Source organism: Patiria miniata, unplaced genomic scaffold (genome assembly GCF_015706575.1).
Source record: "Patiria miniata isolate m_02_andy unplaced genomic scaffold, ASM1570657v1 HiC_scaffold_20, whole genome shotgun sequence".
In the NCBI taxonomy this organism is placed as follows: Eukaryota; Metazoa; Echinodermata; class Asteroidea; order Valvatida; family Asterinidae; genus Patiria; species Patiria miniata.
The window spans coordinates 28,887,914-28,901,132 of NW_024037059.1; the positions used below are offsets into that span (position 1 = coordinate 28,887,914).

Genomic DNA, 13,219 nt, shown 5'->3' on the forward strand with positions numbered 1-13,219 from the left:
ACTTTGTCCAGAAGAAACTCTACATTTGCCCTGGACATATTCCGGGAAAATTGTCTTTAGCAACTGCTTGACTCGCCATACTTTATTGCAGGGAAATTGTTCAGAATCCTACAACTTATACAGATACAATGTCAGCAATTTGTCTGGAACTCGTCCAGGATATAAACTGACATGGACCCTTATGTACTATAGATTTTGTTTTTAAATCGACAAATGTCTAGCGATACAAAATATTGAAATGAGACATCATGCAACAACTTATTAAAACCTCTCATGTTTAGACAATATCTGCAAATACTTCGGTGGAACCTACCATATCTTTTTTCCTTCCCTAAATCAAAAGATTTAGGTTCTGCGTGGTTTGCTTAGTTAAGTAGGTTGGGGCATGGATCCTCTACAGAAGGATAAACGACTCATCTGAGCTTGCGTAAAAATGCACGGAACAGATTGTCTACATGCGTGATGTGCTGCTTCTGCGCATAGAACAACGAATAGAACATGTAGATCAATGCGCTTGCCATGAATCCCGACAGCTGGCACTGGCCTAAATGAAATCTCGTTGAAATCTGTCAGAAATTTGTGTGCAGTCACACGCCGAGTCTTGCATACACGGGCCGTATCATGCATGTATGGTAACCAGAAATTTAGGGAAGTGGTTTATCCTTGTGTAGAGGATCAGTGGTTGGGGTAACCAGAAACACTGGTCTTTTTTCTTAGCCTATGGAAAACACATTGGTATTGGTAGCTCCATTACTAAGTCAAACTTCACATCAAGAGAGAATTTAAAGCATTCAAAATAAGTAACCAAGTTTAAAAATTTGCAAAAAAATAATGTAAAATGAAGAAGCTAGGATTTGTTGATAAGTTATGAATATCATTGTGAATATCGATCATCAGGTTTAAATTGGTAACAAGTTGAAAAGATTAAGCACATTTCACTGAATAACAACTGGGACTCCTAACACTTTTCATATTTCAAGAACCACTTTTAAAAAAACTGTGCGAAATTTCTCAGAATTTCTAACCGGCCTATTGAAGGGAATGGTAGCACCAGTATCACAGCCAGAGGAAGGTACACTAAAGGTTTGCGATATTTTCCTTAAGAAACTTCTTTTTCCCTTCGATTCAAATAATCCTTAAGATAAATTTGAAGAAGATAAACAGTAGATACGAAATCGGCATGATTTGAACAAAGTTCTTTCGATTTATAGAAACTCATCCCACTAACTACTAGGCTATTACATAGCTGCCAACATTTCAAAATCCCAATTAGTAATCAACCCGCGCGGTCATTTTCAACTTCTCGTTTTATCGAAAGCTTTACCAACATCGAGTACAGGTACATGGTTTACATGTACACATACATGTGCATACCCTTCTTGTTGTGAATAATAATGTACTGTAGGCCAAAAGATAATTAAAAAAAAAAAAAAAAAATTAAATTTTTTTTTTTAAAATTAATTTTGTTTTAATGTCTGCATTTGTTTGTGGAAGTCAAATAAATAATAAAATCAATAACATGTGCGCATATTTTTTTGGAGATGCATGCTATCGATGTTGAGTTTCGAGTTCGTATCATGTTTTTACACACAATGATCTATGGCCACCGTATGCAATAGAAATATCCCGCCAACATACCTTGCAAACGCATGCTAATTTATCTTTTCTGTCCGTTGTGACAAACTAAAACTCTATTACCAATTATTCCAACCATACTCTTATTAAATTCCATGATTAAAATCTCGCACTGATGGGTCTCATCCCGGCAATAAGCGACTAAATGTGCTCACGATCGTCACTGAAAAGTACTCACATACAGTACACACAACCACACATCCACGAGATGCACACAAATGACACACCATTGAAAAATAGTTTTAGTCTGGTCCTCAAGTACTCCACTGCGCACACTGCATTGATGTCTACCAGGTGCTTGACTGCATTCTTATTAGACTTGTCACCAGTCCATCCATTATCGCGACATTTCGCCAGAAGTTTTCGGTCAAAAACGATACTTTACATTTTTTTTTCTTCGTTAGGTAGAAAATGGGAAATTCGTAATGTTTTAGTGGCAAATCGTATTTTCGTAATTTAACAAACAATTCGTAATAATTACGAAAAAATCGTACTAGTTGGCAGCTATGCTATTATGTCAACCTGACAACGTCCATTCTTTAAATTCCCGTAATGTCGCTAGTCAATTAAGTAATTGACCTATCGTGTAGAATCGCAACAGAATCAAGTAAACGCAGCTTGTGAAATAATGTCCAATTACATGATATACAAATGGTCGTGGAAGGTGCAAAATCTGAGACAAACAAAAGTTAGTGTGCAAAAATTACCTAGGGTTGTCTAAGGGGCGTGCTAACTCACAAACAGCGATAGGTCAATTATGCTGTGACGTCATTGTTCTTTCCTCATGAATAAACATAATACTCCTTAGGTTACTGATAAAAAGTGTTCCTTCCTCCGGGTGTGATACTGGCGTACTGCAGGTGATAGTCTCTTGAAAAGTGAGTTACATTGCATGAATGACTTACTCACACAAAGCTGTTTCCTCACTTGAAAATGTTGACACGTGCACATGATCTTGAACTCAGACACAGATAATCAAACTCCAAAACGTTAATATACACAGGATTCCGATACCAGTCTATACAGATAATCAAACGGCAGAATAAATACACGAATAATAAAATCCACTTTGGCTCAAAAATGTTCAGCAGAGGATCCTGAAAAAGTTTTACAATAATCCAACTGCAGCAGAGTATTGGTGGCAGCGCAGTGGGGGCAACAGCAATAGCATGAACACGTGAACACAAAGCTCCTGAAACCCATCTACACAGATACTCCGATTGCAACATCGTCTTTGAGTAACGCAGCATTCGCAGCGGCATGCACCATACTCGCTGCCGTTCCATCTAACTGATCTGTCAAGAAGGAGCTGATTGTGTTGATAGCCTGATCCATCTCTGTCTGTAAGGATTCCACACGCTGGCTGTTCTCTGCCGACATCTCCTCAAATCGCATCAATTCGTTCTGGTTGAAGAGCCCTCGGATGTGGTAGTAGCGCACCAAGGCATGGTGAAGACGCAGCTGGAGACCACTCAGCTGAGTGAAAATAAGGAGAAAATTTAAAATTAATACAAGGTAATAAAATGGAAACCCCTCAGAAGGAGTCAAGTTATCATCCAGAAACCATTTACCTATAACTCACCACTGTAACCTTTACCTTTGACCTTCTGACCCCCAAACCAATCCCAACTTGCCTGTACCCAAGGGCAACCCCCTTCCGAAGTTGGACACCAAATCTTATTTCCAACTCAAGTTATCATCCGGAAACCATTAACTCACCACTGTGACATTGACCTTTGGCCTTGTGACCCCCAAAAGAATCCCAACTTTCCTGTACCCAAGGGCAACCCCCTACCAAAGTTAGACACCAAAATCTTATTTCTAACTCAAGTCATCGCCCGGAAACCATTAACCTTTATCTCACCAGGGTGACGGTGGCCTTTGACCTTTTGACCATCAAACCAATGCCAATTTAATATCCCCAAAGACAACTCCCTACCGAAGTTACACTCCCAAATGCATAGCTGCCAACTGTTACTAATTTTTCGTAATTATTACGAATTGTTTGTTAAATTACGAAAATACGATTTGCCACTAAAACATTACGAATTTCCCATTTTCTACCTAATGAAAAAAAAAATACTTGTAAAGTATCGTTTTTGACCGAAAACTTCTGGCGAAATGTCGCGATAATGGATGGACTGGTGACAAGTCTAATAAGAATGCAGTCAAGCACCTGATAGACATCAATGCAGTGTGCGCAGTGGAGTACTTGAGGACCAGACTAAAACTATTTTTCAATGGTGTGTCATTTGTGTGCATCTCGTGGATGTGTGGTTGTGTGTACTGTATGTGAGTACTTTTCAGTGACGATCGTGAGCACATTTGGTCGCTTTTTGCCGGGTTGAGACCCATCAGTGCGACAATTTAATCATGGAATTTAATAAGAGTATGGTTGGAATAATTGGTATTACAGTTTGAGTTTGTCACAACGTCCAGAAAAGATAAATCAGCATGCGTTTGCAAGGTATGTTGGCGGGATATTTCTATTGCATACGGTCATGACGGTGGCTCTAAATCATTGTGTGTAAAAACATTGATACGAACTCGAAACTCCACATCGATAGCATGCATCTCCAAAAAAATATGCGCATATTTTATTATTGTTATTATTTATTTGACTCCAACAAACAAATACAGACATTTAAAAAAATAAATTTAAAAAAAAAAAAATAATAATTTTTTTTTTTTTAATTATCTTTTGGCCTACATTACATTATTATTCTCAAGAAGAAGGGTATGCACATGTATGTGTACATGTAAACCATGTACCTGTACTCGATGTTGGTAAAGCTTTTGATAAAACGAGCAGTTGAAAATGACCGCGCGGGTTGATTACTAATTGGGATTTTGAAATGTTGGCAGCTATGCAAATGACATTTCTAACGCAAGTTATCATCCGGAAACAAAGCTGCCGGGATGGAAACCCCGCCCCCTTCCCAAGGCCAACCCCCTACAATTTCGTGAATTTAGCCTATTAGCTAGTACTGTGCACTATTTGCACCTGTATTCCTTAATGCAGGCTTCCAGGCTAAAACAACCCTCTAGGCTGATACAAATTCAACAATTTCGCAATAGCCTGTAGGCCAGTACTAAGTACTGTTTGTACCTGTTTGTGGTCCTTGATGCTGGCTTCCAGGCTAATACGACCCTCTAAGCTATCAAGAAGTTGTTCTTTCATCTTGAGATGCTCCTGCTGTTTCAGCCTGTACTGATGCGCCAACTCCTTGTTCTCTCGCAGACTTTCCCTCAAGTCACTCTGTAGAGAGAAGCGGCAATCCTTAAACATGTACAACATCTAGTTTTCTGTCTTGAAAACTTTCATTTCTAACAAACTAAAAGGAGAAAAATGTTGTCAAGACTGATAGTGCATGTGAAGATTTATAAATTCTAATGAGAGCAAAAAGTCTTCAGTGCATTATGAAAAGGTAAATCAATTTCTGCAAGCATTCTTTGAAGCATGAAAACAAAACTTGTCTTGTCCAGAAAGATAAAGGGAGAACACTAAATTCTCTGTTGTCCTCGATCGTTCATCTTTTGTTGAAACGGACCTCCATCGTGAGTTTGTGTGCTTAGTCTATGGGAGAGTGTTATATTACAGCGAAAAAGAGAAAAACAATGCCTTGTCCTCGAGAGTTATATAAAGTATGACTGTGTGTGAGTCACTCAGTCAGTCAGTCAGTATGTGCACGTCAGTCAGTGTGGATGTACTTTACACACACCCCAAGGACAACAGATTCTTTGTTGTCCTTGAGCGTTCATCTTTTGTTGAAAACAGTCCTGGATTGTTTGTTTGTGTGCCTAGTCTATGGGAGAGTGCCACATTACAGGGACAAAGGGAAAGACAATGTCTTGTCCTTGAGAGTTACGTAAAGTACGACTGTGTGTGCATCAGTCAGTCAGTCAGAAAGTGTGTCCGTTTGTCGGGGAGTCAGTCACAACAGTCAGTCATAACAGTCAATCAGTTACAATAGTCAGTCAGTCACAATAGTCAGTCACTGACTTAGTCCTAGGGGAGTCAGTCAGTTAGTCAGCCCGTCAATTCGGGGAGTCAGTCACAACAGTCAGTTTTATAGTCAGGGACTTTGTCAGTCGGAGTCCAATATGCTGACCCTTCAGGTCCAGCCACACTCCCACTGATTATCATGCATTTCCTACCTCTAGCTGTGCCAGCATCTCCCTCCTTGCCTTCATATGTTCTAGATGTTTACTCCCGCCTTCCTCCATTCGCTGGGTGACCTGGGTCAATGAATCCTGCAGATCATCCTGCTGCTTCTGACCCGACTTCACCTGGATTGTTAGCTCCTCCAAATCTTCACTGTTTACAGAGAAAAACCAAATATTATCAACTATGAGTCCAGGCATTACCAAAATATTTAAATACATAAAGTCAATTATTTATTTTTCAACTGATTCCAGAAACTTTGTTTTGACACAACTTCTGAAACTGAAAGTAACGTTGCGGTTATATCATGGAGGAAAGTTTGATATTTTGGATAACAGTACAGTCTTTGCCAAAAGATCCAAGTAAATAATATTTACTATAAAGCCGAATGTCAGGACAGTGTAGTTTAACACAAAATCTGAAATAAAAACCGACTTTGGGTTATACTGTATGGAACAATTGTTTCATTTTACAATGGGAATTATACAGGGTGACATTTTTTTGGTCACTGTACAAAATGGGAAGTGTTTCAGATGTTATTATAAGAAAATTATTAAGAATTGGAGAAATATTGGTTATTTTTCTTCAGATCTTATTTCTGCTTCTTGTTTGTCAATTTTGGGGGTGAAATTAAGCCACACTTGGCTTTGATTCATTGGCATGATAAAATGAAACAACTTTCAACATCTGTGCAGTGGAACCTATATTTTCTACATCCTTTAATACAGATGCACCCTTCGGGTGTCCAAAAAACCATGTCCCACATCAAAGCTGTCAACAGTAAACGTTTTGGAATACTTACGTTAATTCAGCGATGGTCTCCTCTGTACTTGTGATGACTTTAAGCATGACACTCTGTGACTTGGCCATATCGGCAAGCTTCTTGTTGATCAAGTCGGTGCGGTAAGCCATGTAGTCCAGTCGCTTTGAAGCGTTCAATATCTCCTTCTGCAAAGACCAGTTAATCTTGTCGTTAGACTCAAGATAACATCCGCTGTACTTACGGTCAACGAAAACTCTACAGATGTAGTGGGGAGTCAGGTTGGCGTAGCGGTTCGTTCCTCGCCTTCCACCGCTGTGACCCAGGTTCAAATCCCGCCTTGGCCAACATGTGGATTGGGTTTTCAGTCCCTGCCTGATTCCGTGGGTTTTCCCCAGAATATTCTTCTGGGGTTTTCCTCCCACCTCTAAAACTGTCATTTCTTCACATTGTCTTCTCTCTGCAGGTTTCTTCAGGCTTGCGAGCTACAGTGCCTAGGGCACTTTTGAGGAATCCTTGGTTTCATTACCAAAAGTAAATAATACCAATAACAATACTAATAATAATATCTATAGTCAATATTTTGGCAGTCATTACTTCTTTAGAGCCATCAGTTGGATGTGTGCACAGCATGCATGGGTTTTTAAAAATTACCATAACGTGTATTTGAAAAGGAGGGGAAGGACACAACGAACGAGTAGTGCCTTCAAAAGCTACAATTTGATGCACTCACAACTAGGACAATTTGAATGCCCATTTCAACTCAACTAGAAAGATATCTCAGTTCTAGAAAAACACTGATCTTGTTAGTATGGAATAACATTATAGGCTCCATGCGCCAACAAGAGAGGGCGCTTTTTGATCACTTCAGATAGCCCAGTGGATGGGACACACCGCGTACTCGTATTGGTTGACACGCATTTGGCGCGAAGTACTCACGACAAATTTTATTCTCAGTATGCACAAAGCCTTCGCCTTTGCGTGAGTGTCAGGCGTCTTCAGCAATGCGTTTCAATGTCTCTCCCAGTGGTCTCCCCAACTCTCCCTTTCTTCCCGTTGAGGGCGCACTTGTGCACGGAGCCCATTTTAGTTTAATCATGGAATCCAGCTGCTTACCTCAAGATCTGCACACTGTGGTTCGATTTCCTTGACAGAGAAAGTCTGGGATTTCTCCATTTCTTTACGACGCTCTTTCAGGTCTGCAATGGATCCTCGAAGCTCTGCAATAGTCTGTGGAAAATACAAACCAGAGTTATCGTTTGCTTTCGTAGGAGGTCGTGGGTTCGAGTCCCACCCAAGTGATTTTTTCCAACTTTCTCTCAGGAGGTAACAAACTGAGTATACAATGTTCATACGTCGGTGAAGGGCAAAACCCAATGTTGATCATATCAAAGTTGTCATCACAAGTGTGGACAGGATATAAATATATTGGGCACTACTTCAGCATTTCTAGAGAACTGTAAGTCCAGTTGGGTTGAAACTTGGTATGTACATAGACAAAGAAGTGTTACAGACTACGTCATACAGATTCTGCTGGGATCAAAACATTGGCCTTCATGAAATTTATTGAGTAATATAAATGAGTAAATGAGTAACCAAGTCTTGAGTTACTCACCTGTTGTCGTTGAGCGTGTTCCTTCCTGAGCACTTTGACATCAGCTAAGATGTTACTGACAATCTGCTCCAGTTCGAATGCCTTCTTGGAGACCTTTGCTTTCTTCTTCTTGGCTTCTACTTGTTGTTTAGCCAGGTCGGTGGTATCGGATGAGATACGAGCCTGGAGGACCGTCCGTGAATGGGTTTCCTCTTTGACTCGCTTCCGCAGACTGTCTGACGTTCCCTGCCAGAAAAAAAAACAGAAGAAATAAGTCAAAATGGACCGTTCCACATTTGCCCATAAGCCCCGCCCACCATTGGTTGGTGTACATTATTCACAGTGCTTGTGACCAACCTACCATGGTCACCTGACCAGAACTCATATTCTAATTGGTCAAAAAAAATCCACATTTGATCATAAGCCCCGCCCACCTTTGGTTTTGTGTACATTTCTCACAGTGCTTGTGATCAAGATATCATGGTCACCTGACCAGAACTCATGTTCTATTTGGTCAAAAAAAATCCACATATGATCATAAGCCCCGCCCACCTTTGGTTTTGTGTACATTTCTCATAGTGCTTGTGATCAAGATATCATGGTCACCTGAACAGAAGTCGTGATTTAATTGGTCAAATAATTATATAGATTTGGCTATAGGCCCTGCCCATCCTTGGTGTGTGTACATTTCTCATAGTGCTTGTGATTTGCCATTATTCGTCGGTTCAGTGCGTGACATCGCGTAGCTGCAATCGGCTGAATGAGAACATGTCCCAGACGCTGAATTCAGGCCCAATTCAAAACATGACTTAGCAACTTTCGAATTGAAATCGAGATCCTGGAATATTGTTTTCTCTGAATATACAGCATTCACTGAGCTAAAACTTCATCAGGTTTAATTGTTAAGCACCTGTCTTCAAATTTTGAACATTTATGTTGCTTCAAACGAAACCAATGCACAAATGACCTACTCTACCTTTAAACAAGAATATTTGAAATATAAGGGTTTTTTTTAATCAGATTTGAAAAAAATCATAAAAAACAACAGCATTATTCTGAACCCTTTGTTATTAAAGACCATATGCTCACTAGAATTGACACCAAAAATGTAACATTTTCTAATCATTCTTGTGTACTATCTGACCTCCGCTTGACATTTCATTCAAGACATTGATATAACTGAGCTGGCTGGCAGCTGTCACTGACAGCTGAGCAGTTTATGATCTGCAACATGTGACTGTCACCACACTTTTATTACAACTGTTTAACCTCCCACTGAAATTTAATTTGACAGATGAAATATAACCGTAGAAACTTGTCTCCTTTAAAGTAGATTTTAAAGCTGAGAAGAAACAGAAATCTCTCAACAATTTTGTATTTTAAGAATGGTAGTAAGTGGGCAGTTCTGCCATGCTGGACATACATTTTGGATGAGACAACGTGGCATAATAAAAGTTAATCATGAAGTGGATTTTAGTTATGATTAAACGAATTAGTTAGTTACATGTACTACAATGATTTGAGAAAGAAATTATTCATCCAACTTTTTTTGCTGTAGTAGAAAATCGGCATGAAACAGCATGGCTTTGGACATACTTGAACAGCTTAATTATTTTAGCGTACTTATTTATGAATTATTCATTAAAAAGTGTTACAGCTTAAGTGTTCAACATTGTCAGAAATAAAATATATTTCAATAAAATTCAGATAACAAGCTTCAAATTGGCATACATGTTTCATTTGTGGATTTTTTGATGTAATTTTTGGTTATATTGACAAATCCGACGGCAGCAATTTTCTGCACTGGCACCAGGCTCGCACGAGTTGCGCTCAGGTAATACACACGCACTACGGTCTCCTCCGACCAATAGGAATACCAAAATGGCATGCGCCTCATCTTTAAGAATGTGTGCAGCATGCGTGTGAGCGTGACACCACCACCGCAGTATCAGCTTCTAATTCTGGTCGCCAGATTCTACTATATAAAATTACGTTCAAGTTCAAACCATAGTGTGTACAAAACCACGCAGAACCACCACGTCGAGACTCAGAAAGCTTGACAATTTTACCATCATCCACCCCTACAAATAACTGGTAAAGCCCATTCCCAGCCATGTGCCACAACCAAAAGGTACCAGCTGTCTTGACTAAACTGCCCAAATCACCTTCAGACTGCTCAATCACGATTTCCTCCGACATTTTTCAATGCATTAATAGGGCCATTTCCATTACGCCATAAATTCACTATTTTGCAACAATAACAACATCAAGTCCTTGAAGGTGTTTTTACACTGAGCTGTCTTTTTGGTTTCAATGTCAGTTCTGATAAACTAGTCATAAATGGTGAGATGTGGGGAAAGATTGATGATGGAATGATTGGACAGACAGAAAACACCTGTCAACACACACTGAAAATACTGACCAGGCCACATTAAAGGTAATATACAACATTTGCTTTTGCTGTGATTTTTAGAAATGGATGGATGTAGGGTTTAGTATTTTATGGCAAATATTGTTACACTGACCTGTTCAAAGTTTTGAGTTCATAAATGCTGGATCCTATCATTAAATTCACAATGAACTCAGTAATAAGTCTCCAAACTGGCAGAACTCAATGAAAAAAAACCTCAAATCTGATATAAGGACAGAACCAAAATGGACAAACTCCTTTAAAAAAGAAACCAGTGACGATCACAGTTAAACCAGCAGGTGGCATGACATGTACTTGCTCAAAGTCACTCTCAATGCCAACAATTACGCACGTCTTAGTAACACCAAACAATAGAACACTATCGCACAATGTAGTCTTTGTCAACAACAATCAGTAGCAGTCAATGCCAGATGAGGGAGATGAACTTGAAAACCACATTAACAAAGGCTAAGACGTCTTAGAGATGTGTGACGTTAAACTCCCGATGACTTAATCCTCAGTGAAGGTTGACAATTAGAATATGATATCTCCTCCTTACATGGGATTATCCTAGTAATCCTTCAGTCATACAATAGAAGGGGCATGCACACTGTGTTCCCATTGAAACTCAAGGCTAATCTCTTGGCATTTGAGCGGTGGGTTGAATTTAGAGCAGGCTAGGGAGTCAGGCCGGGAATGTGAGGCCCATTCATGGCTAGACTAGTCTCCAAGGAGAAAGTCTGTCAAGATATCATTTGAGGACAATAGTGAGATGATGACAAGAATGGAAGGGTGAATGAAGGGACATATGAGGGTCAGATGGGGCCTGATGAATGGTGGCTGGGCATTTGGAGGATTGAGTACCTTAAAGGGGCAGTTGGGGTTTTATTTGAGAGGGAAAATGTAAAAAAAGAAAAATATACTGAACTTTGAAGGACTCAATCTTGCACATAAATATATCAATACATCTCACTGATAATACTTACTTTAGTATGAAATGTATTTTAACAATGTTGTTACATGTACAAGGGATGTGCAATAACAGAAATGTGAAGTACTTTATTTGGGTAATTGGCGTGTAATAAATTTTCTTCGAAAGGAATAAGTCAAAGAGCATGCAGGGGCAGCAATGTACATACAAATTTAATACAACACCACAAAAAATGTCAGTGGTTTTGTACTTAAAAAAAAATTTAAAGGGGATATTTATTTACCATGTCCCATTTTCTAGTTACTTTCCAAGCTAAATGTCCATTGTAACTTTAAGATTTTACATGGAGGTCGAGCAATGCTCATGTATGTTGAGGTCAAACTAGGCAGATTCTTGTGCAAGTGATTAACCTAATAACATGTAATCCTGTCAAGAATTACTGAACTTAATACTGTGATGTATGCAATGTCCTTACGTTGGATGATCCTTCCCCCTTTTCAGGGGTTTCAAGAAATTTAAATAGCAGGTGTTACAGACAAAGAGAATTAGGTGTACAGGTGTGATAGCTACTGAACAGTGAGGGGGGGGGGGGCGTTAGTGAAACGTGTCTGCTGAAGGACTTCAAACAGTCGTTTGTTTGTACAACTCAACTCCTTATGTACTTAATGGTGAGTAAACAATGTTACTGAATGTTACGTTTTACTCTGACCTACTCCAGTCAATACTAGTTACATCGGATGTGTTTAATGGGGGTTAAATACTGCAGCCCTTGACATATTTGTGTCGTCTTCCGAATAACAGATGTAAGTACATCCTGGTTATATGGGATTCGTGACCTTAAGAGCAAATATTCTTGCAAGAAACATGTACAAATGTAACTGGTGAATTTATGTCTAAATGCATACTCTCGACAGTACACATCAATACCATTTTAGAAAACTTATCTTAAGGGTGCTCTCTTCGCACTGTTAAAAAAAAACGTGACTGTTTTTTCTAATGAAGTTTCGATTGGCATGTTTTGTTTTAACGAACACAATCCTTTTTTTCTGTATTCTGGGCGTCTCCAACCCGCTGAAAAAAAGACGGTTATTATTGTTTGTTTCACACCTTTAAACAGATCTGCCTGAATTACTGTCGAGATGCAAATAATTCAAAATTTGAAATTCAAAATTTGTAAAATAATAATTTCATAAATAAATTCGGACAGATTTTGTTTCAATGTCTAGTTGAAATGTGAATAATTTTGTACTGCTAGAAATTCAAAATTTATTTTAAAAAGATATTTCGGGAGGTAACTTGAAAACAGCAAGGAAGAAAGACTTTAACCCTTTCCATTCATAGGAATTAGCTTTGCATTCCATCTTATAATCTTTTCTTCATAAAAAATCAATAATAATAATGTGTGTATAAAGCGCACGTATCCACCAGTATTGGTGCTCAAGGCGCTACATCATTATTATCTTGGGCCAATGAAACATTCAAAGACAATCTTAGCTCCCTGGGGAGTATACAGCTCCATGCTGTCATTTCAGCGCAAAGCAGCTTTAATCAACCACAATAACCATCTCTGCCCTCACAGGTACCCATTTACTCCTGGGTGGGGAGAAGCAATGAGCGACAAAGTGCCTTGCCCAAGGGCACACGCACCATAACCCCAGGCTGGACTCGAACCCACAACCTGCAGAATTACCCGCAGACTATGAATTCAATGCTCCAGACCACGA

The 13,219-nt window shown here is 39.2% G+C and overlaps 1 protein-coding gene across 2 annotated transcripts in view; it reads right to left on the reverse strand.

Moving 5' to 3' along the window:
* Window positions 1-2,685: 2,685 nt before the first annotated feature.
* Window positions 2,686-13,219, reverse strand: part of LOC119728513 (coiled-coil domain-containing protein 178-like) — a 28,643-nt gene continuing 18,109 nt past the window's right edge. Inside the window, exons 13-18 of one of the 2 annotated variants that reach the window (XM_038200784.1) lie at window positions 8,176-8,400; window positions 7,677-7,790; window positions 6,603-6,748; window positions 5,794-5,953; window positions 4,745-4,894; window positions 2,686-3,111 (exon numbers count right to left, since the gene is read on the reverse strand). In XM_038200784.1, the coding sequence (XP_038056712.1) occupies window positions 2,839-3,111; window positions 4,745-4,894; window positions 5,794-5,953; window positions 6,603-6,748; window positions 7,677-7,790; window positions 8,176-8,400 (1,068 nt within the window). In that variant the 3' untranslated portion in view covers window positions 2,686-2,838. The remainder of the gene's footprint in view (window positions 3,112-4,744; window positions 4,895-5,793; window positions 5,954-6,602; window positions 6,749-7,676; window positions 7,791-8,175; window positions 8,401-13,219) is intronic. The other variant, XM_038200783.1, reaches the window with a different exon arrangement.